The sequence below is a fragment of the Trachypithecus francoisi genome, unplaced genomic scaffold, assembly GCF_009764315.1.
Source record: "Trachypithecus francoisi isolate TF-2019V2 unplaced genomic scaffold, Tfra_2.0 Lachesis_group5, whole genome shotgun sequence".
Lineage (NCBI taxonomy): Eukaryota > Metazoa > Chordata > Mammalia > Primates > Cercopithecidae > Trachypithecus > Trachypithecus francoisi.
Genome location: NW_022681470.1, coordinates 6,344,107 through 6,370,044, shown reverse-complemented (window position 1 = coordinate 6,370,044; position 25,938 = coordinate 6,344,107). Strand labels below are relative to the sequence as shown.

At 41.6% G+C, this 25,938-nt stretch overlaps 1 protein-coding gene across 1 annotated transcript in view; it reads right to left on the bottom strand.

The window, feature by feature from the left end:
- Positions 1-25,938, bottom strand: part of PLD5 (phospholipase D family member 5) — a 356,225-nt gene that overhangs the window by 28,068 nt on the left and 302,219 nt on the right. Inside the window, exon 6 of the mRNA XM_033197381.1 lies at positions 4,681-4,878. Within this exon, the coding sequence (XP_033053272.1) occupies positions 4,681-4,878 (198 nt within the window). The remainder of the gene's footprint in view (positions 1-4,680; positions 4,879-25,938) is intronic.

Sequence of the window (25,938 nt, the reverse complement as noted above, 5' to 3'; positions counted from 1 at the left end):
TGATTCTATTTATATAAAACATCCAGAAGAATGGCAGATCCATAAAGAAAAAGTAGATTGGTGGGTGCCAGGGACTGACAGAAGGGAAAATAGTGACTGCTAATCAGTATGGGGTTTTTTCTTTGTGGTGAAAAAAAGTTCTAAAATTAGATTGTAGAAATGGTTGCAAAACTGTGACTATACTCAACTCCACTAAATTGTATACTTCATTTTTTAATTTTAATTATTTTTATTTTTAAATTTTTATTACTTTTATTTTTTTATTTTTTTGTATGTTTAGTAGAGATGGGGTTTCACCATGTTAGCAAGGTTGGTCTTGAGGTCAGCAGCTCAAGTGATCAGCCAGCCTTGGCCTCTCAAAGTGCAGGGATTACAGGTGTGAGCCACCATGCCCGGCCTGAATTGTATACTTTAAAAGGGTAAATTTTATGGTGTGTAAATTACATCTCTGTAATGCTGTTAAATCAATTAACAATATACACAGAAGGTTCTAAAGAGGAATGTGAGGTGGTATTTTTCCATAACAGCATCAAGTTCTATTTAATGCCAGCCCTCACTCACTAAATATATCTCAGTACACATGACTGATAGGTGAATTAACTGAACAGTAAACAAGAAGTGAAATCTGTCTAACATCTAGGTCAATAAAAACAGACGTGGAACAAATCTTTTATCTTGGAAAGCAATTGCTTAAGCTTAAAGACTCCAAAAAGAAGTCTACGAGACAGAAACAGCCAACTATTGTTCTCATCCTCCAATTTCAATGGGAAATGCAAGAAAATTAGAATTATCTGGCTCAAGTTACTAGAAATCACACAGTTAAATCTAAGTGCCTATTTGTGTTCTGGGAAAAAATTGGAAATAATCTATATTTACATCATAAGTTAAAATTTATATCTAATTATGCTAAGTTATCAATTATCTAAAATCTAACTTTGAGAATGGTTACAAAGGTCTTCAAATACTGTTTAAGTATGTGTTCAATTTAGTCTTGAGACAATCAGCTTATAAACATATACTATTTTAAGATACAACAAATATATTGAATTAAATTTGTCTTGGCATTTGTCTGGCATAGATTACTGAGAAAACTGTATGCATTCTGGAGCTTTCTATTAATATTACTACTAATAAAACCTACCCAACATTTATTGCTGCTTTTAGCCAGCACCAAGTGAAGTGCTGGGAATGCCAGTGATGAAGAGAATATATTAATAGGAGATGATCTTCAGAGTCTAATAAAATGGTGGGAAAGATGATTATAAATCAACAGTTCTAAGAATGTGATAAATGTTATAATAGAAGGGAGTTCCAGGAACTCTATCTGAATGATACCAATTCCAATTGCAGGGTTTTCTGACTGTTTTTATACCTGTAAGATCTTATACCTCTCCAGAAATGGTGTTCAGTCAATATCTGTTGAATTGAAACTCAAAGGCAGGCTTGATATTATTAAAAAATAGAAAATAAAACAGGAAATTAAAAATAGAAAGTAAACTAGAAATACCATTTGACCCAGCCATCCCATTACTGGGGATATACCCAAAGGGTTATAAATCATGCTGCTATAAAGACACATGCACACGTATGTTTATTGCGGCACTGTTCACAATAGCAAAGACTTGGAACCAACCCAAATGCCCATCAATGACAGACTGGATTAAGAAAATTGTGGCACATATACACCACGGAATACTATGCAGCCACGAAAAAGGAGGAGTTCATGTCCTTTGTAGGGACATGGATGAAGCTGGAAACTATCATTCTGAGCAAACTATCGCAAGGACAGAAAACCAAACACCGCATGTTCTCACTCATAGGTGGGAATTGAACAATGAGAACACTTGGACACAGGAAGGGGAACATCACTCACCCACACACCAGGGCCTGTCATGGGGTGGGGAGATGGGGGAGGGATAGCATTAGGAGATATACCTAATGTAAATGATGAGTTAATGGGTGCAGCGCACCAGCATGGCACATGTATACATATGTAACAAACCTGCATGTTGTGCACATGTACCCTAGAACTTAAAGTATAATAATAAAAAAAAGAAAAGCTATTATATAGTTTTAAAAACTACCCAAAGAAATGTCTCACAACTCATTTTGTGGTGAACTCTTTAAGAAAAAGCCACTTACGAATTAGCCCTAGAAAATAACAAAAGTATCGAATTGTAGTATATTTTACTAAAGGCCCGAAACCACTCTCTCTGGGAAATACGTTAACTTCAGAATCAACAAAAACTGACTCTCCTTGTTTAAGGGTTAGTCTGTAAATGTATGCAACAACCATATTCACTTATCTCCAAGGTTGAAACTGTAAATTCAAAATCCAGTGATTATTCAAAATTTGTTCATTAATTCATCTGTTTTTTGCCATTTCCAATTTGTTTTTCTGCTGGACCTGATCAAGTGATCCATGCTTGGCATGTAATGTCACTCTGCGACCCTCTGGATTAAAGGTTCCTTGACAAATTTTCTGTTGCACATTGGGAATTCTTCTTGGCCTCCTGGTATTATAGGGTCATCTTGAGATGAATTGAAAATGTCTATATAATTTATATTTTGTTAGTAAAATGCCCTATAATATGCTACTTGCCACTCCATTCTTGACCTCCTCCACACAAAAAAGTTATTTTAGCTCTAGCTGATCAACATCCTTCATAGTCTATTTTCTGCTCTTCACATTTATGCGAATTTGTTATTTAAGACAACTTGAACTTTGTCTTTTCTTTCTATTGTTACACTTCTAAATTTTCTGCTGGGGCTTTCATTTGAACAGGCAAAAAGGATAAAATTCACTTTAATTTATCTTCAATAAAATGCTGTTTAGTGACATACAAGTTGTTGGCCTAACAGCACTGATATCAACCAAGGTCGAAATAGCCATATTAAATTGGGAGCATTACTTAGAGAAGTTGATGTGAACATCAGGAGAATTTCAGAAGCTTGCTTCAAATAAAAATTCTAAGATCTCATCTCAGATCCCAGTGGATAAGATCCTGGGTGGGGACAAGGGACACTGTAAATCTGTACTGTAAACAGGCTTCCTAGACAATTTTTTTTTTTTTTTTGAGACGGAGTCTCCCTCTGTCGCCTAGGCTGGAGTGCAGCGGTGCGATCTCGGCTCACTGCAAGCTCTGCCTCTTGGGTTCATGCCATTCTCCTGCCTCAGCCTCCCAGGTAGCTGGGACTACAGGCGCCCACCACCACGCCCGGCTAATTCTTTTTTGTATTTTTAGTAGAGTCGGGGTTTCACCATGTTCGCCAGGATGGTCTCGATCTCCTGACCTTGTAATCCACCCACCTTGGCCTCCCAAAGTGCTGGGATTACAGGCGTGAGCCACCGTGCCCAGCCCCTAGCCAATTTTTAAGTACAGTAAGTCCTCAATTAATGACGTCAACAGGTTCTTGAATACTAAGACTTTAAGTGAATTGATGTATGATGAAAACAATTTGACCATAGGCTAATTGATATAAATGAGAGTTAAGTTGCTATGGCTGATTTCTGGTCACAAAAACAGCATCAAAATTCTAAAGACCAAAACACTTTGAATATTAAACATTGAAACAAATGTGAGCTATACATACATTTAAGAAAGACTAATAAAAACAAGTAAAATAATTATTTACCCTCTTACTCCAGTTCAGGGTCATGGGTGGCCAGAGCCCCTCGCAGCCGGGAGCCCCATGGACAGGATGACATCCCACCCCAGGGCACTCACACTCGCTCACACTGGGACCACACAGATCTGCCAGTTCGTTTCACTTGCACAGTTTGGAGATGTGGGAGGAAACAGGAGTACCCGGCAAAAACCAACACAGACAGGTGGAGAATGTGCAAACTCCACACACCCAGTGGCCCCAGCCAGAAATCAATTGTTTTTTTTTCCTTATCAACATGATAATGAATGGGCATTGAACAAAACAATATTATTGAAGGATCTACTGTACTACAGTTTGAGGACTAGGACTGTAGGCCCAGATATTTATGTTGCCCCTTTCCAGTAACATCTCTGGATAGCTGTGGCATGTGCCCAGCTGGGTGGTGGACTGGGAAGGTGAGGGTGGGTAGAGGGTGGGTAGAGGGTGTGGCTAATGGTTCTTAGCAGAGTCAGAGGCCCGAAGCTGTTCAGGGAGCACTGTCCTGTTGTGTGGGCCTCTTGCCCGCTTGCCCTAACCAGGTACAGCATCTCTGCTTTTGTCTGATCTATACACTGAGATTCCCTCAGATTTGTCTCATCAAAGGGTTCTGCTAAAAACAAGTCTGAAAAATCAATGTAGGGCATTGAAAATAGGCTAATAGGCTCTGGTATCGGAAGAGCTGGGTACTGGCACCTCTCTTGGCATGTCCCATCTGAGGGTTTTTTTGCTAGTAGGTACGGTCAATACCTTCATTTACAAAATGGTCACAACCCCATACCTAGCTTACAGGGCGATTGAAGGAATCAAATCAGATAACTCAAGGTATCTGACACAAGGAATGATTATCAAGATTTATTATGTTTGAGGGTACGATTGTGCATAAGGGTAGACACATTTTAACTCTTCACGTTATGGGACAGAACCACTGTAATTCATTTTTGCCCAATACAAGATCACACTTAAACATTCCAACTTAATAAAGAGCCTTCGGAGGAAGAAGGAGAAGGGGAAGAGAAAGGTAAAACAACTCACCGATACAAATGCTTGAGATTTGGTTTCATTCAACTGAAGTTGCAATTTCTTTTCATTGTCATAGACTCCATAGAGTCTTTTGGACCAGGTTTGAGGCACTCTGTTTTTGAATTTTAACGAACTATATAGAGCAAATATCCTTTGTAAGTCTAGGACCAGGCAGCTGCAGTTGTAGAAGATGACACCAAGTTCTTTCATCTGTGAAATTAAAATTGAAAGCATCAATGCCACATGTGTCTTACGCTGTTATTTTCAGAAAAAAATGAATGCATAAGAATGAGGTAGTTGTGACATCTCTTTTCTTGCATTTGGAGTAAGTAGATATAGTTACATTATGGTACATAGAGGTGATATGTTATAAAAATGCTAAATATTTAAGTAAAATTTTGCTGGTTTTTTTGTATTAGGTCTCTTGCAGATAATTTTCTTATATTCATCTATACTTTTCATATCAGCTCTTCAGATTTGTTTCCTTAACACTATTTTGTTTTGTATGAATCATTAAATCAGGTGGCAAGAAAAAGGTCAATTTTAATTGCAACATAACAGAATGGCTGGAATCATGGATTCTGGAGTCAGACTGCCTGGATTTAGGTTCTGTTAATAGCTCCACAACTTTCTAGCTGTGCGACTTTGAATAACATACTTAATTTCTGGGCCTCAGCTTCTTCTTCCATAAAATAGAGATAATAGTATTTATTTCATATGTTGTTATGAGAATTAAAGTGGTTAATACATATAAGAAGCTAAGAACAGTGTCTATCACATGGTAATCACTAGCAGTATGTTAGTAATTATTATTCTTATTAACATTCCAAAGCCTTAAGAGTAATAGACCAATAGAATCTTAAAAGACTACAGAGATCATTTTGTCCACCTCTCTCAAGGGATGGATGAGGAAAGTAAAGCTCACACAAATAAATAAAAATATTAGCCCCAAGTTAGAGATTTAGTCAGTGGTAAATTAAGAATTGAGTGGTAAGTTAAGAATTGAATGCAGGTTTTCTGACCCCTAATCAAATACACTCAGGAACACAGCTATACTGGCTTCAGTTGAGTCCAGTATCCCTTTGCAAAAATTACAGATGATTTTTAATTTAGTCAATGAAACTATACAATGTGAAATTTTGGTCATTAAAGAACAGCACACAAAAATACATGCTTTCTATGACTTGATCACCCAGTGAGGGGTTATTAGGGAAACCTTGGCTCTCTCAAGTCCTGGGGTCCACTGATAGTAAACTCCCTTTTTATCCCTTCCTTAAGCCCCTCGCCAAGACTCTTTACTCAGGATGATAGGAGAGGTCATCTACCATGTATGAACCTGTCTCTCTCTGCTCTGAGGACTCCCCAGTACAACATGCCCTGGAAATCTTTCCATGTTCCTCTGTACAGATCTGTCATCCTTTTCCAGCTCCCCGGTAACCACAGGATAGATGGACACAAGTTGTTTAACCCACTGATGGACTTAATTCCTATACTTTCCCTAATGCAAAAAATAAAACAATGAGCATCCTCATATACCTTTGTGCGCCTTTAATATAGACTCCTAGAATGAAATGTACAGACACATTAAGGACTATTCACGGTTAAGTGAAAGGAGGTAGAGCAGGTAGGACATATCAGGCATGTGCAAAGGCACCGAGGCTAACCAAGGAGGTGAAAGACCTCTACAAAACACTGCTGAAAGAATAGATGACACAAACAAATGGAAACACATCCCATGCTCATGGATGGATAGAATCAATATCGTGAAAATGACCATACTGCCAAAAGTAATCTACAGATTCAATGCAATTCCCATCAAAATACCACCATCCTTCTTCACAGAACTAGGAAAAACAATTATAAAATTCATATGGAACCAAAAACAGCCTGCATAGCCAAAGCAAGACTAAGCAAAAAGAACAAATCTGGAGGCATCACATTATCTGATTTCAAACTATACTATAAGGCCATAGTCACCAAAACAGCATGTTACTGGTATAAAAATAGGCACATAGACCAATGGAATAGAATAGAGAACCCAGAAATAAGCCCAAATATCTACAGCCAACTGATCTTTGACAAAGCAAACAAAAACATAAAGTGGGGAAAGGACACCCTATTCAACAAATGGTGCTGGGATAATTGGCAAGACTCTCTAGGAAAATGAAACTGGATCCTCATCTCTCACCTTGTACAAAAATCAACTGAAGGTGGATCAAGGACTTAAATCTAAGACCTGAAACCATAAAGATTCTAGAACATAACATTGGAAAACCCCTTCCAGACATTGACTTAGGCAAGGATTTCATGACCAAGAACCCAAAAGCAAATGCAATAAAAACAAAAATAAATAGCTGGGAGTTAATTAAACTAAAGAGCCTTTGCACGGCAAAAGGAACAGTCACAAGAATAAACAGACAACTCACAGAGTCGGGGAAAATCTTCACAATCTATACATCCGACAATGGACTAATATCAAGAATCTACAATGAACTCAAATTAGCAAGAAGAAAACAACCCCATAAAAAAGTAGGCTAAGAACATGGATAGACAATTCTCAAAAGAAGGTATGTATGCAAATGGCCAACAAACATATGAAGGAATGCTCAACATCACTAATGATCAGGGAAATGCAAACCAAAACCACAATGTGATACTACCTTACTCCTGCAAGAATGGCCATAATCAAAAAATCAAAAAATAATAGATGTTGGTGTGGATGTGGTGAACAGGGAACCCTTCTACACTGCTGGTGGGAATGTAAACTAGTACAACTACTACGGAAAACTGGAGATTCCTTAAAGAACTGAAGTAGAACTACCACTGGATTCAGCAATCCCTCTACTGGTATCTACCCAGAGGAAAAGAAATCATTATACGAAAAAGATTCTTGCACATGCATGTTTATAGCAACACTGTTTGCAACTGCAAAAATGTGGAGTCAACCCAAATGCCCATCAATCAATGAGTGGATAAAGAAACTGTGGTATATATGCATATGTTGGAATACTACTCAGCCATAAAAAGGAATGAACTAATGGCATTCGCAGCAACCTGGATGGGATTGGGGCCTATTATTCTAATGGAAGCAACTCAGAAGTGGAAAACCAAACATCATATGTTCTCACTCATAAGTGGGAGCCAAACTATGAGGATGCAAAGGCATAAGAATGATACAACAGATTTTGGGGACTAGCGAGAAATGGGGGAAGGGAAGGGGGTGAGGGACCAAAGGTTACAAATTGGGTTCAGTGTACACTGCGTGGGTGATGAGTGCACCAAAATCTCACAAATCACCACTAAAGAACTTGTGTAATCAAATACCACCAGTGTTGCTCAAAGACTTATGGAATATAAATAAATTAATTAAATAAATAAATAAATAATAAATATAACTAAATCAATGCTATTCAAGCCTAGTAGAGCCAGAGATAGGCCCCCATCAAAGTAGATATCAAGGGAATCATTTGACTTTTGAGTCCAAAAGGCAAATTCAGTGGCCATAATTCACTTTTACTATGTTCAGATCTCTTTGATTTCCTTTGGTGTCTCCACATCAGACCTGCGGTGTTTTCAGGTCATTTGCTTGCACATGGCAAACATTAATGCTTGGAAAACTGTTCAAAGCTTGGATGAGAATATGCTGTTTAAAGTCGGACATGGGAGGATTGTTTGTTCAAAAACAGTCTGGGCAACAGAGCGAGAGCCTATCTCTACAAAAAAAAAAAAAAAAAAAAAAGCTTGATGTGGAGGCACAAAACTGTAATCCCAGCTGCTTGGGAGACCGAGGTGGGAGGATCTCTTGAGCCCAGGAGTTCAAGGCTGCAGTGAACAGTGATTGCCCTACTGCACTCTAGCCTGGACAACAGAGCAAGAGCCTGTCAGAAAGGAAAGAAAGAAAGAAAGAGAAAGAAAGAGAAGCATGCTATTTCCCTATCCACCTTGTTTCTCAGGAGTATTTGTCTGCTAATCTTCATGTGGACGTTTGCCCTCTCTACTGAGGCTGAGGCAAATGAAAGCCAAAGGCAGTGGCTGTGGATCAAAGCAGCTGCCCCTGCCATGCTCCCTGCTGACTTTCTCCTGATGCGTAGAATGATATTAAATGAAGTAGTCACAGCACGTTCAGGCTGCTATTGAAGACGAAAATCAAGCAAACAAAAACAACTATTGCAGCCTCCACCGATCTGAAGAAAGACACCTGCTCTTCAATATGATAGGACATGATTATTCTGGATAACTTTTATTTTGAAAATTGACACCCAGAAGGGGGTACCAGGATGCCAGCTCTGATAGCTCCTTCCTGCCCAGGGGGCACAGGAACTAGAGAGAAACCAATATGGCCTAATGAGGACACAGTCTCCATCACCTATGCAGCAGGCTCTGGAGACAGACTAGCTCTACCACGGGCAAGGCACTTCAGCTCTTCACCTTCTCCATCCAAAGATTGGTGTATTTCATAAGATTGCAGTGAAGAATAAATGAAAAGGTGCAGGCAAATATTAGCTCAGTGCCTGGCTCAAACCACATTAGCTAATGGAAAATTGGGAAAAGTAACATAAAAATGCTCTGTAATGGCACCATAATTCTGAGTGCTGTTTGACCCTTTAGGTAGGATCAGATGGAGGGAAGAATATGAACATTCTCACCATGTGTCTACCCCAAGACTCTCCTTATAAACCATTGATCACTATCAAGATGCAAGTGGGCACCGTCTCCCTGGGCACTGTCTAGATTTTCTCTGGTTTTTAATAACTTTATTCTAAACAAAGATTTAGTGTTTCATTTCCCCTGTCGCATAAACTGAGCTGCTGACTTGCTGTGAGGTTTTATTTGCACCCCCTGACATCCTTCCATTCTGTGGCTACATTACAGCTTTAGGATCTGGAGGAAGGGAGGAAGCCAACCATTGCCCTCTAGAGATGTAAAGAGAATTACATTTCCTCTGAATATCTTCCTCTCTACCCTAGAATGACTCAAGCCCATTTCTAGTTTTACATATTAGTTCAGGCTGCTGTTGACGATGGAAAACAAACAAACAAAACAGAATAAAACTGCCTTTTGTTTTGCTGCTTTTTCACCCAGAGCAAGAAATTCAGGACAGATTTATGACAAATTTTAAAATGCTGGCAATGGGAAAAATAATATAGAGTTCTGGGCTTCTGATGAATTTCTATGTCTAGATTATCAAAGGGAAAAGAAGCTGAAGGTCTGATTGATTTGCTGACAAATTCTTAATTTTTAAAAATAAATGTAAGGGGTATGAGGCAGTTTCGTCATGTGGATATTTTGTTCGGTGGTGAAGTGGAGACTTATTGTATCCATCATCACCTGGATAGTATACATTGTGCTCATTAAGTAATTTCTCATCCTTCATTCCCGCTCCATGCTCTCACTCTTCTGAATCTCCAGTGTCGATTATTCCACTCTCTATGTCCATGTGTACACACTATTTAGCTTCCACTTATAAGCAATAACGTGTGGTGCTTGATTTTGCATTTCTAAGTTGTTTCACTTAAGATAATGGCCTCCCGTTCCATCCATGTTGCTACAAAAGACATGATTTCATTGTTTTTCGTGGCTAAAGAGTATTCCATTGTGTATATATACCACATTTTCTTTATTCAGTCATCTGTTGATGAACATCCTTTTTTGGTTTTTTTTTTTTTTTTTTTTTTTTTTTTTTTGAGATGGAGTCTCAACTTTGTCACCCAGGCTGAAGTGCAATGGAGTGATCTTGACCTGCTGCAAGATCTGCCTCCCAGGTTCAAGTGATTCTCCTGCCTCGGCCTCCTGAGTAGCTGTGACTACAGGCTCCCGCCACCACATGTAGCTGACCCTTGTATTTTCAGTAGAGAGACGAGGTTTCACCACGTTGGCCAGGCTGGTCTCAAACTCCTGACCTCAGGTGATCCACCCGCCTTGGCCTCCCAAAGTGCTGGGATTACAGGCATAAGCCACTGCACCAGGCCTGTTGATGAACACTTTGATTCCACATCCTTGCTACTGTGAATTGTGCTGTGAAAAACATACAAAGGCACCTGTCTTTTTGATATAACGACTTCTTTTGCTTTGCATAGATACACAGTAGTGGGATTGCTGCATCGAATGGTAATTCTATTTTTAGCTCTTTGAGAAATCTCCACACTGTTTTCATAGAGGTCGTATTAACTTAAATTCCCACCAACAGTGTATAAGGATTCCCTTTTCTCCATACCCTCACAAACATCTATTATTTTTTGAATTTTAAATAGTTATCTGAGGACTTGCCAGGGATCAGCCCTCTGCCTGGTGATAGGTTGCTCAGCCCTGTCCTGCCTCCGTGGCTGATCACACGCCACAGAGCATCCTGATGGGCTGCTCTGACTTCCTAGTTCAATCACACAGTTGATTTATGCAGTCAAAAATAAGTTAAATGATTGACTGAATAAACTGTTTGAATAAAATCATCCCGAAAAAGCTGGATATTTATAGCTAATTATTCTTTGGAAGAGATCGATTTCTTTTTTTACAAAGTGGGCATATTGTTAGTGATGAACCCATGGAGCAGAGACAGGCTTAATTAAGGTCTCAACAACTGTAGTCCACTGCCAAGAAGCTGTTATCAGTGTATTTTATTGAAAACTCAAGTTATGGCCGGGCGCGGTGGCTCACACCTGTAATCCCAGCACTTTGGGAGGCCAAGGTGGGCAGATCCCTAGATCAAGAGATGGAGACCATCCTGGCCAACATGGTGAAATCTCATCTCTACTAAAAATACAAAAAAATTAGCTGGGTATGGTGGCGCATGCCTGTATTCCCAGGTACTCAGGAGGCTGAGGCAGGAGAATCGCTTGAACCCAGGAGGCAGAAGTTGCAGTGAACTGAGATTGTGCCACTGCACTCCAGCCTGGCAACAGAGTGAGACTCCGCCTCAAAAACAATAACAACAAAAGAAACTCAAGTTATTTCAGTGGTTCCATTCTCTCTCTTGCACTATGACATTTTGAAGTACGGGGGACTTTGGTGGGAGTGTTTGGGTTTCATACAATCCAAAGAGATGTTATCAATCTACCGCATACGGAGAACTAACAAGAGAAGCAATGCTAATTAATTATAGTGCTTGATGTGTGCACCAGGTACTGTTCTCAAGGCTTCATATGTCTACATGCATTTAAACCTCACAAGAATCCATTTCACAATAAGAAAACCGAGGTACAAAGAGATGAAGGGTCTTCAAGAAAGCTGAAAGAATACTCAAAAACTAGTTTAATGTTTTATCTTCAGGAAGGATTATTTGCCAGGTGAAGCACTGGCAAGTCTAGGCACTCCCTGTGGGTGGGGGCCAGGTCCTACTTGCCATGTGGTTGTCCTCCTCTTTCTGCCCAGGTGTTTTGGGTTTCAAAATAAAAATAGGAATTAGGAGAAACATGTAATTACACCAGAAAAATATTCTTCTTTTTCCTTTCTTTTTTTGTTTTGAGATGAAGTCTTACTCTGTCACCCAGGCTGGAGTGCAGTGGCACAATCTCGACTCACTGCAACCTTTGCCTCCTGGGTTCAAGCAATTCTCCTGCCTCAGCCTCCCGAGTAGCTGGGATTACAGGAGCCCGCCACCACGCCTGGCTGATTTTTTATTTTTAGTAGAGATGGGGGTTCACCATCTTGGCCAGGATGGTCTCGAACTCCTGACCTCAGGTGATCTGCCCACCTCAGCCTCCCAAAGTGCTGTGATTACAGGCGTGAGCCACCACACCCAGACTTTTATTTCTTATCTTGTCAAAATTAGCGAAAGGTGGTCATCAAAGAGAATGCAGTAAGTGGGGGTAAAAGCAATCATTTTTAGCTAGGTCATGAGAGGCAGCACAAACGGAGACAGAGTTGGTTTGGTGGGTTTTACTGGTAATGCAGAAACCAGCGTGGGTGTCTGATGGATGCTGTTGTCATAAGAATGGAGAGAGGAGAGGTATTAGCACCGTTCTTTGCTGTAATTCAGAATGATTAATACAAGTTAGCTCAAGCACAGCTCCATTTATCATTTACAGATGCCCAGTTTGTTGTTTCCATGATTTTATAGAAATGTGAACAAGTATTTCTTTAATTTTCTCAACAAAGACCAAAAAATTTGCAACTGGGAGCAACTCACATGCATCCAGTTAGCTGCTGATTTATATTCTGAGTTACTGCAGGAAATTTAATTACTAGGAGCTCTAAATTGATTTTGTTTCTGCCCTTGAGGTGAAATTTTTGTTACGGGGGATAGAAAATCAAGAATCGAATCTTGGGAGCTGAAAGCAGCCTCCTGCTCAGAAATGTGCTTACTCTCCCGCCCCTTCATTCCCACAGTGGGTGGTTTATACCACTTAACTTCTTAATGTCTTATTTTCTATGTCTACCACATGGGAATTATAATGCCTGCCAGAAGGAACATGACTAATTGAAGAGACAGGGGAGGATGTTAGAATCTTAGAGAACAGTTAGTTCAACCTTATTTCAAAATTCGGGATACTGATGAGGCAGCAGAATAGGGTCAGGAGGAAGGGAACCTAAGGCTGATTTGAATCAAAAGGAAAACTCCACCTCTCCACACCCCAGTAACAAAAGGATCAGAGGCTATTCCCTTTGCAACTGCCTTTCCTTCCCACCCCCCTTTCTTCCCAAACCCCCTTCTTCCCAACCCCCCACACCTTTTCTCTGTATCACACAAGAGAAGTGGAAAGTACCTCTGACTGGCCCCCTCCCACAACCAATCACACTGGTCAGCAGCCTAGTCTTCATTTGAATAGGGGTCTAACTTTGTGACTTCAGCCTCTGATTGGTCACCTTCCCCAACTAATCAGACATTTGCGTAGGGTGTAACTTTGTAACTTCCCTTTAGCTGCTGATTGGTTGCGGGCCACTACTTCATTTATGTAGAGTGTAAACATATAACCAATGGGAAACCTCGAGAGGGTATTTGAACCCCAGAAAATTCTGTAACCAGCACTCTTGAGCTGCTTGCTTGAGCCCTCTCCCACTTTGTGGAGTATACTTTTGTTTCAATAAATCTGTGGTTTTCCTTTCATTGCTTTGTTTGTGCATTTTGTCCAATTCTTTGTTCAAAACACCAAGAACCTGGACACCCTCCACTGGTAACATTGAGACAACGAAAGGGGAAGCGACTAGCAAGATGACAGAATAATGTCCCTTCATTCTTCCTTTCCTTGTTTCTTTCTTCCTTCCTTCCCTCCTTTCCTTTCTTCCTCCCTTTCACTTTAATCAATGCTTCATCTTTTATAAGGATCTAAAAACTTTCTAAAGGACAATTATTCACTTGGCATCTTTGAATTCTAGCTAGAAGGCATTCACACAACAATTCTTGGCTTTATCTAGGCAAAGGAAAATCAATAGATAAAACCTTGAGTAGAGTAACTGGAGAAGATTAATGGGAGGCCTCTTAAAGGAATGGGGCCTGAGAGTGAAATGAGATGAAACAAATTGGAAACGCATATTGGTTATTTCTTGCAGTACTTTAATTTCATCATACTTTTTAAAGACAGTTGACAATTATGCCAAAATGCCATCAAGGCTCCTCCTGACCTTCCTGCCCTCTGTCTTCTGAGCTTCTTCATGAGCAGTGAGGAAGTTGAGGTCATTCCAGTTTCAGTGGGTTGCATTTGATTCCCTTTTCAAATCCCTCGAAGAATCCATTCTTTTGACAAAATACTGGGCAACCCTTTCAGGTTTGTAAAATAAACGCCCCATCCCACTTGTGCACAGGATATTAACAGAAATGTGCATATTACCCATTAAGCTTGTTTTTATTTAGGACAAGATGAAATAATGGGTAGAACAAATATTTCCTAATGGAAAATTTGCCTACAGCCGTACTATGCTGAACATGCCTGATCTCTGAAGCTAAGCAGGGTCGGGCCTGGTTAGCCCTTGGATGGGAAGCTGACTGGGGAAGTCTGGGTGATGCAGGCTTCATTTTTTTTGTTTTTTTTTTTTTAATAATTAGAAAAAGAAAATTTTAAAAAGTATAAATCTCAGGCTACTTTCCGTTACAGCCAAGTCATCAAATAATGGGAGGCATGGACAGGTGGATGGAATTTAGTGGGTTTCCATTTGTAGATTATAATTCATAAAACACATTTAGTCTTCAGAGTCGAGGAGAGACCTTGAAGTGGAGAAACGCTGTAAAAATATTCAGAAAAGAGGGATCTCCCTCTTGCCCCAGAGAAATGTTTTTACTTCTGTGTGTTGCTTCTGATTCATTCCTCTGTGATTCAGAGCATTGCTCACTGGACTTCTCCTCCTCGACAATGCCCTCCCCAGCAGCACTGCTTTTCCCACACTTACGCCACAGCAGTGGGAGCAACAAGGGCAGGTCTAGCCTTTTGAAAGGAAACCTGACATCTAGATTCCCAGCACCATTCGTTCTCATAGCTTCCCTGTCCGCGAAGTTTCAGAAACATTGCAGAATGATGAAAGAAGACAGTGCTTCTCCTCTGGTCGGGATGAGCACTGAGCTAGCCTGCAACCCTGAGTGCAATTGCTGTCCATCCAGAAAGTTTTATCTGTCTTAGTGGCTAGAGCAAGGACTCAGGATTGAATTCCAGATCTCCAGCCTTCTTGACTTTAGACAAGTCCCTTAATCTTTTCTGTTTGTAACTGACAAATTCCTTAGCATTTCTGTAAAGTGGGGTAGTAATAAAATTCATAGGGTTGTTGGGATGATTAAACAATTTATTGTGTGTGTGTGTATACAGACATATGTATATATACACATAGGTACATATATAGACGTTTATATCTGCACATAAATATATATGTATATATGTATAATCTGCTTAGGACAATATCTGCAAATGTAACAGCATTTGTAATTATTAACAGCAGCAATATTATTATAACCAACCAGACATCAGGAGTTACGCTGAGGCACAAGAGCTGGAGTGCACACTTTTGCCATACCTACTGCCGCACCTACACTCTCCAGGAAAAGAGTCATGGACATGCAGTAACCTGCTGCACCCTGCATATGAAAATTACAAATGCACTTGCCATTCTCTGCTGCTGCCTGACTCAAACAGATTTCCCTTCCTTCTCTTTCTTATTTCAAGCAGGAAACTTGCCCATCTACCTGTTTTCCATTTTTCAGCATTGGATGCTAGGAAAACAAATGCAGAGAGGCTTTATAGGATTATTGATGAAAAGATACCAGATGTGTAAAGTTATCTTCACTTGTAATGAAACTAGTTAATAAGGCTGTCCCAAATACAATCCAGGGTCATGACTGAGTCGCAATTCACATTGTAACTTGGTCTTCCTTGTCTCCATCATGACTTTGAGATCCACCCTCTCCCTCTCCCGGGGTTTCTACTTTGCCCAGGGCTTTGGCCCAAAGATTAAGTACTTCTACGGTGTTGGAAGCATTAAAAAGCATAACTTGCTCCTTCTTTCTACTTCTCACTGACTTACTCCTCCTGTGGCAGGAAGATTAGAAGATTAACCTCCCTGGCGAGACTAAGGAATGAATTTAGCATGCAGAGCATTGGCTCTCCTTCTTTAGAGCAGCCTGTTTCCCTGAACGTGTTCCTCGGGGGTGGGAGGGAGGGTGGGGGAAGAAAGAGCAGCGGGTCTTCAATTGTTTTGTCCTTGCCCTCTGTGGGGATATGCACAACCTGCAGATCTGCAGCTGTGACTCCTTCCACTTTGGCAAGTTCAATTCTGGAAATAGGAGGCACAACTTTGACCACACATCTAAACTGCATTTTCCATTCTGGCTTCATGAGTAAGTAACTGACAGTTTGTTCACCGTCATGCTCAACCTCATTCTCTGATGGCTGTCCCCATGAATTTGAATCAGGTGTGAACACTCCAAGGCACTTCCATTCTGACTTCCATAAGCAAAACATTCAGTTAGAATTTTATAAAGGTGACATTGACCTTTGTGCTGTATCATAATGTACTCTTGATTGACACCTGTTGCTTGTAGACTGGTCGTATTTTTCTTTTTCGTATTTACCATACCCTCCCCATAGTGCTTTGCGAGGAGCAGCTGCTCCAGGTGTTCCAACATCGTTTGAGAAATTGATATTCTAACCTCACAGTATGGGCCTGAGTCTAGAAATACAACTGAGATGAACTGAATCCTTGTCTAATCCTTTTGTTAATTTCTAGAGCTAAACTCCCACAAAACACCCAAAGTACTACTCTGTTGAGCCTATGGTACCATGTTTGTGTTTCTGTGGTGCATCTGACTCCTTTCAATACATATCCAACCAACATCTCTTTCAAACTTGGCATGGGAATGCTTTAGAAAGTGTCAATATCTGGCCAGGCGCGGTGGCTCACGCCTGTAATTCCAGCACTTTGGGAGACCGAGGTGGGCAGATCACGAGGTCAGGAGATCGAGACCATCCTGGCTAACACGGTGAAACCCTGTCTCTACTGAAAATACAAAAAATTAGCCGGGCATGGTGGTGGGCGCCTGTAGTCCCAGCTACTCGGGAGGCTGAGACAGGAGAATGGCATGAACCCGCGAGGCGGAGTTTGCAGCGAGGCGAGATCGTGCCACTGCACTCCAGCCTGGGAGATAGAGCGAGACTCCGTCTCAAAAAAAAAAAAAAAAAAGTGTCAGTATTCAAAAACAGGGTAAGATTTGAAATCTGGGAACCTTATGCAACAATTTCCCATTAAAGGGATCAATGTACTTGCAAAGTGATTGTCTCAAATCAATGTTTCAGTTAATGGAAGGAAGTCATCTTATGTATCCAGAATGGGAGACAGTCCAATAGCTGCTTGGCAACTGGTTGGTCAAAGGCTACAAAATACAGAACATTTCATTGGGCTTGAACAGGGATAGGTGTGTGGGGCTGAGAAAACTCACACAAACAGTTTACTGTTTCCCCATGAATATAACCTGTGGAGTCCTAATGAGGAAAAAGAAGTCAGGCTGGCAGCAGCAGGGGAAAACAGAAAGAAAAAGGAGATAAGCTACAAATTTGCCTTTCTTCATGGCCCAGGACACATGGCATTCCTGGGCAAATAACTCACAATCTTCCTGTACCCAGCTATCATCAGACACTCAGCTGATCGGGAAATGCAAGTTAGCTCACAGTAACTTTGGCATTATCATTGCTGTATGAAGCCCTCTCCAGCACACAGCACAAGTACCATCCTATAAAATCCCCAGTAACCCTTCCTCTCATTATGGTCAGCTCCTCTCTTGCTGGCCTGCCTCCTGCTTCTCGCAACATACTTTCCTACTTTCTCTAATAAATCTGCCTTTCTTTACCTACAACGGTCTTGGTACATTCTTATTCCCTCCCATGCTACCAGCCCCAGATAGTCACTACCTGTGACACAACCAATATTGTCTTAAAAAACAGCCACAATAATAACACGTTTTAGGGATATCCTATTGGGAACCAGACTGACAATCTGATGGGGTAGAAATGTTCCCAGCAATCTTATAGGAGGAAATATCTTGAAGATTTTCCATCAGCCAGCCCAGTGTGGTTTGAACTTGCAAGATTCTTTGGGGAGAACCATCCTATAAAGTGCAGCCAAGTGTACCATGAGCAGCAGGGCAATAGGATCCCATTGATCATAAACCTGGGCTGAGGGCATCTTCAAAATGCATCAAAGCCACAGAGACACTAAATACCAATGGCAGAGAAAGCTGCTCCTTAAGTATCACCTGATGGAAAAAATGAAAGTAATGCCACTGAATGTGGGGGGAAAAAGAAGAAAAGGCCAGATGCTTTGTTTGCCCATTTGAAAATTCTCATTTGGACTGAAAATGAAAGTTTTAATTATTCAGTTCTTTCCACATGCTTATGGGTTACTAAGATATGGCTGTCATCAATAATTGAAATGAATTAGCTGTCTGAGGGTAGTTATAGCACAGAAAGCAGTCTGGCAACCAAACATTACCAGAACAATGTGTGCATCCCACGTCTAATTATAAAATGATAATTTTGCCAATCTTACAAGCAATGCACTTTTTATATAAAGGTGACAACTGCTTAGTTCATAGACTGGTATCCCGGATTTATAAATAATTCAATTTAATCCAATAATTAAATACTGAGCATCTCTCACATACAAGGCACTGTATTAAGAAGCAGGATAAACAATGAGCATGTCCTGATCCCTGAAATATATGGGTGTGCATGGGTGGTTGGGGGATGCAAGAGGGATGGCAGCTGGGAAAGGAGATTAAAAAAAAAGCATAAAATGAGCTATAAAACAAAGCAGAATCTGATAAGCAGCTTAGGGAAAATAGCACCAACATTCTGTAGGATTCAAGTAAGGGAAATACTGTATTAGATTAGAAGGGTTTTTTTTTTTTTTTTTTTTCCGAGTCACATTCTTTATTAGAAATTCCCTTGAAGAACACTGGAAGAAAATATATGATACAAAACAGTTTCACAGGTAGAATACTATCCATCACTGACTACAGTAATTGCAAGAGATTTTATGAAGGTCCAATGCAGAAATAAAGCACACGTTTTTATGTAAATATATCAGCAATAGTCAACAAATATGATCCAGCATGCAAATTATAAAATGAAACTTCTCTCAACTCGTGGTCTGGAGAAAGGCTAATCTGCTCACATGGGGCTACATTCCATATGCTCCAACAATTACTCCATTGCTGGAATGACCATCTTTTTCTTGGGGATGGTGCTGTGTGAGCATCTCTGGGGAGTCTTTACGCACACTGAAGGACCACACACCTGTGCCTCTTACTCCTACCTGCCAGTATTAAACCTCTCAGGAGCCACAACTGTGTAAGAACTAAATGGTTTGATACTATGAGCAAAGTTTGGTTTCTCTATCTCAAATTTCATACGTTTTTTATTTTTCATGCTAATAAATTTAGGGTAGGCAGTTTTAGGAACTACTGTCAAATTTGACTCAAGTATGCTGGTCACTTTTTGCACACCTGAATGCTGGAGAGGGACACTGAAAATCTCATTGTTTGATTCATATGACAACACTGCAAGAGTTTTCAGGTTTTCATGCTTATTGTGGACATTTTCAAAACGTGTCAGCAACCCCAGGTCCACCTGCAAATACTTCTGTGTTATTTCGCAAAGCAGATTTTTCTAAGGTGAAAATATGGTCTCAATTTCTGCTTTTGTTTCAGTTAGTTTTTTTTTTTTAATTTTTCTTTTCAATTAGTAGCCTGCCATGAATTGCGACTTGTTTCATTCTTGAGAAATGCTTATATTGTTCCAATTCAGAAAATAAGTTTCTCCTCTGCTTTTCCTCCTTCCTGGTCACCGCAAAAGATTCTGAGATGTGCATTTCACACCCCATGGCAGCATCTTCAACTTGCTTTTCCAAGGGTTCAAAGTAGCGTTTTTTTTTTGTTTTTTGTTTTTTTTTTTTCAGACAGTCTTGCTCTGTCACCCAGGCTGGAGTGCCGTGGCACCATCTCAGCTCACTGCAATCTCCGCCTCCTGGGTTCACGCCATTCTCCTACCTCAGCCTCCCAAGTAGCTGGGACTACAGGCGCCCACCACTACGCCCGGCTAATTTTTTGTATTTTTAGTAGAGATGGGTTTCACCGTGTTAGCCAGGGTGGTCTCGATCTCCTGACCTTGTGATCCGCCCGCCTCGGCCTCCCAAAGTGCTGGGATTACAGGCTTGAGCCACCACGCCCAGCCTCAATGTAGCTCTTGAGCTGCTTCCTGTGCTTAGCTGCAGCTTGTTCAATGGGCATCAGGGGATGATCTCAGTGGTTGGGGAATACCCTGCACTGGGGACACAGTAGTTCAGGATCCTTCTCACAGAACAGGGACACGTCTGACGGCGCTTCGTGCACACGGACTCCTCTCACTGCAGTTTCCTTTTGCGCCTTGCAGTGGTGAGAAGCTGCTGAGCAATATCGGGCATGTGGCATGACGGGAAGTTCGTCCTGAGGTTCTTGTCAGGACAGTGGTGGAGGCAGACAGGACAGGGAGAGGTGTTCTGTAGACCTTACTAGCACTGCTGGATGCAGGCGCCTCAGATGTAGTGCCTGCAATCAGTGGTCATTGGGTCTCTCAGGTAGTCCAGACAGACGGAGCATCTGGCCTCTGCTTGCTGCCGCTTGTCCAGGGATGCTGCAGAGGCCACTGGGGCAGGGAGGATTCTGTCCGAGGAGACTCTTCTGTAGGTGTGATTCTCCTGCAGCGTAGGGTCTTAGGGTCTCTTGCAACTACGAAAAGTGGAAGCTGATGACTCCTTGGTCTTTTCTTGCCCTGCTGGCAAGCAGTACCTAGGAAGGTACAGCCCCTATGTGTGCTTCTGCATCGTAGGAAAACAACCTATTCCATGGCCAGTGTGATGCCGTCTTGAAGCGAAACCACCGTGAGGACCAATGTTTGACTCCTGCATACCAGCGTGTTCGGCACAAGGTCTTTTGCAGCAAGATCTTGAAACATGCCCATATCATAGATAATCCCCCATAGATAACCTCTCATAAAGATGCATATCTAACCTCCACAGTGGTTACAAGTTTTTGCAAGACAGTCTAAGAGTTCTTGCAGCTTTCAACTGAACATATTATATCCCAAAACCGTGCTACATCAGGGATACTTTCTGAGGCTGGGGGTGGTGGCTCATGCCTGTAATCCCAATACTTGGGGAGGCTGAGGCAGGTGGGTCACTTGAGCCCAGGAGTTCAAGACCAGCCTAGGTTTGGTAGCCTTCTCTACTAAAAATACAAAAATTAGCCAGGCATGGTGGCATGTACTTGTAGTCCCAGCTACTCAGGTGGCTGAAATGGGAGGATTGCTTGAGCCCAGGGGGTTGAGGTTGCAGTGGGCCAGGATCACACCACTGCACTCCAGCCTGAGTAACAGAGCAAGACCCTGTCTCCAAAAATAAATAAATCAATCAATAAAGGATATTTTCTGGAAGGTGGTGCAAGGACCCGCCACCTTGGGGCCAACTGATACATTATTTCTGTTTCTACATCCCTATTATTACTTTTTTTTTTTTTTTTTTCTGAGAAACTGCGTTTTTCAGCCTTTTTCTTTAGCCTCTCAGCCCCCTTGGCCTTAGAGGATAGGCTGCATTGACCTGATCACTGGGGAACATGCTTCCTTCCTGTTAGCTCCAGAGGGAGCCTCCAAGAGGAGTCACAGCTCACAGGTGATGGCAGGCTTTCCTGTCATCTTCTTTTCCTATATGTAATGATCCACCAGAATTGAAGGTCAGCAGTGGAGCCCTTGTGGTCAGGAAAGAAGCACAATTCCAAGTCCCTCTGTGGTGTTTGTGAACACTCTGCTAAGGCCTTGGCTCTGTGCTGGATGAGGAGCTGCCCTGTGTCTTTGAGGCTTGGCTCGTGCTATCAGCACTGCCCACCCTGAACTGCTGGCTCCTTCCTTTCTCACAGAGATGACTTGTCTTCGTAGATCCAGATCTGAAGACACAACACAGCCTAAGTTCTCCATTCCCTGCTATGGTCAGAACCTGCTTGGTTTGGAATTGTAATCCTGCAGGGAGGTTCCTTTCAAGGTCCCATTGGACAGACTCCAAATGCAATCACCTGTTGTAAAATGACAGGCTCCCGATGACATTTTCCATCTTCCTCTCTGATAGCATCTTCTGTAAGGGACATTCAAGATTTGACTCCTTGTCCCTGATTCCCAACTCCTCCTACTTTTCCATTGAAACTCCTCTATCATTGTTCTGATTTCTGACGCCATTGAATACTTTGAAAAGTCCGCATCTTGTCTTTCTTAAGCAGGTAGATGTATGCTTTGGGGACTGGTCTTGACCTCCTCCTTCTCAGGCAGTTTTAATTCCTTCTATTCCCTAAAGAGGATATTTTCGGAATGTGTTTTTACTTCTGTTTTGTGAGTTTACAAACCTTATCCTGTAGTTGTCACCCTCCACAAGCTCACATGAAGCAAGCAAGCTCCCAGTAGCAACATCTCTCCTTCCTCTGACCTCATTCTGGAAGTGGGGCCTCTGCAGAAATTTGGGAGAAGGGAAGGGGAAAGCTATGACTGAGCAATGCCAAGGCAGGTACCAGAGTAGCCTCCCCTAGAATGAATCAGAATTCTGCTTTTAAGGAGGACTAGACATGTAGTTTACATAAATCCATCTGCTGCCTCTGACATTTTGTGAGTTCCTCAATAATCTTGCATCTCCACTTCCAGATTTGATCTTTCTTAGGATCTTTATATTTATACATATAACATCTATTTCACTTCCCATTCATTGACAACTCATCCACTCATATATTCAATCAACAAAGTCACTGAGTGCTCACTGTCCATCAAGTCTAACCAGAAGCCTGGATCACAAGGATAGCAGCACAGTCCTCACCAACTGGGAGCTATGGCACAGAAGGGAGAGAGAGGAGCAACAGAAAGGTTTTGGCCTCCTCTTCATGGAGACTTTATCTCCTCAGAGGACAGCTTGAGGCTTTTTCTTTTGTCAAGAGTATAAATGCCACCTGTACTCCAGAATTATCTGCTGTAAAAGGTTTTGAAAAGTGAAATGAGATGCACTCTGTAAGAAAGAAAAGCCTTCTGTGGTAGGAAGGTTATGAGGTGACTTCTCTGTTTGCCTTTCTAAAGAAACATTTTCTTTTTTTTTTTTTTTACTTTGTAACAAAACTTTTATTTCTGAGTTTTAGTCATGATTAAATCTCAGCAAATGGTTCTAAACATAAAAACACATGCTTAACTTTAAATATAGCTGCAATTCTTTGTACAATATTTTTCTGTAACAGTTATCAATACTATTCATGGTTATATGTACATTTTATATTAAGAAACATTTTCTTTTTCTTTTTCTTCCTCTTTTTTTTTTTTTTGAGACTCAGTCTTGCTCTGTCGCCAGGCTGGAGTGCAGTGGCGTGATCTTGGCTCATTGCAATCTCCACCTCCTGGGTTTAAGCAATTCCCCTGCCTCAGACTCCCAAGTAGCTGGGACTCAGGTGTGTAACACCACACCAGGCTAATTTTTTGTATTTTAGTAGAGATGGGTTTTCACCATGTTGGCCACGATGGTCTGAAACTCCTGACCTCATGATCCACCCACCTCGGCTTCCCAGAGTCCCAGGATTACAGGCATGAGCCACCGTGCCTAGGCCAATAAATTCTTCTTAATGGCTTTTCGATGAACCTTCTCAAATAGTCTACATAAGAGCAGACATTTATCTGACTTATATGTGGACCTGTACAAAACATTCTCCTTAGTATTTCCAAATGGGAGTAACTTACATATTCTACAACTGCCTATTTTTCCACTTAATTTTGTCCTATATCAGCACACATACTTTATATATTCTAAAGATGTATTGTCAGTGCTAAGATAAAGACTGAGTGGGAAATCGTTAAATAGGATGGATGTTTTCTAAGAACCTATAGCTATCCACTTCTTGACACTAATGTTTCCCTAGAAAGGATTTTTAACCTCTGGACCGTGCATGGAATATAAAGGGTATACTGTAGAGCTGCGTGTTTCTTTTTTCTTTTCTTTTCTTTTCGTTTCTTTTCTTTTGAGACAGAGTCTCGCTCTGTCACCCAGGTTGGAGTGCAATGGCATGATCTCAGCTCACTGCAACCTCCGCCTCTCAGGTTCAAGTGATTCTCCTGCCTCAGCCTCCCAAGTAGCTGGAATTACAGGCACCCACCACCACGTCTGGCTAATTTTTTGTATTTTTTAGTAGAGATGGGGTTTCACCATATTGGCCAGGCTGCTCTTGAACTCCTGACCTCAAGTGATCTGCCCACCTCAGCCTCCCAAAGTGCTGGGATTACAGGTGTGAGCTACCGCGCCTCTCTCTTTTTTTTTTCTTTTCGAGGTAGAGTCTCCCCTGGTCAACCAGGCTGGAGTGTGGTGGCGTGTTCTTGGCTCACTGCAACCTCCCCTCCTGGGTTCAAGCAATTCTCATCCCTCAGCCTCCTGAGTAGCTGGGATTATAGGTGTGTGCGACCACACCCAGCTAATTTTTGTATATTTAGTAGACACGGGGTTTCACCATGTTGGCCAGGCTGGTCTTGAACTCCTGGCCTTAAGGGATCTGCTCCCCTTGGCTTCCCAAAATGCTGGGATTACAGGCATGAGCCACCGCACACAACCTTAATTGTTTTTAAAAATATTGTTAAACAAATCGCAACTTGTGTAGGCTGGGTTGACCCTCATACCATGTCAGCTTGGGGTATTAAGTGAAATAACATTACTCAATTTCTCTGAGGCTGAATTAGAAACGAGAGAAACTAGAAGCAGAGCATGGGAGATACAATGAAGTCCTGAACCACAGAGACACGAGGTAATTGTGGTAGCACCTGGGGAATGATGGCTATGTGGAGACAGAGAATGGAAAGAAGTTGGGTGCATGGCTCACGCCTGTGATCCCAGCACCTTGGGAGCCCGCGGTGGGAGGATCACTTGAGGTCAGAAGTTGGAGACTAGCCTGGCCAACAAGGTGAAACCCCATCTCTTCTAAAAATACAAACATTAGCTGGGTGTGGGGGCGCACGCCTGTGGTCCCAGCTATTCAGGAGGCTGAGGCAAGAGGATCACTTGAACCTGGGAGGCAGAGGTTGAAGTGAGCCGAGATTGCGCCACCGTACTCCAGGTTAGAGATGGAAAGTGGGGAGTCCCAGATGAATTCATCCAGCCTGGGTGACACAGTGAAACCCTGTCTCAAAAATAAATAAGTAAATAAACAAACAAATATAAATAAAGAGAATGGAAAGAGACCAAGCTGACTCCTGGGTTTCCCAAGTCGGTGGCCTGAGTGAACAATGGACATAGCGAATCTGATGCAGACACGGTGAGTTGCAGTACGTTTGGGATATCCAAATAGTGATATGAATATTAATGATAGTAAAAAGAGTTAATGAGAATTTGGGCTCTTACTGTTTTATAAATTTTCTATGTATTAACTCACTTAGCCCTCAGAACAACCATGTTAAGTAGATACTAAAACTATTAACCCACACCTAACACATGGTGCAACTGTGGCCCAGAGCAGTTAACACCAAATGCTTAGTAAAGGATGGTACTAGGCTGTGAATACAGACAGAGCAGCTCCAGGATCCACATCCTCAACCACGATGCTCTGTATCCCCCCTGGGTGGGTTGGTGACTCTGAATCTAGGAGTTCGAGGGAGGGGTCAGAGGTGGTGACATAAACATGAGAACCATCTCACAGAAATAAAGGCTGTCACCTCAAGAGTAGACAGTTCCCTCAGGAAGGACAGGTAGGCTCTTCAGGATGTTATTAGCACATTTGTTTATTAATAGATGTCCCTCATAGAGGACAGTGACCTTGTTTGTCTTGCCGAC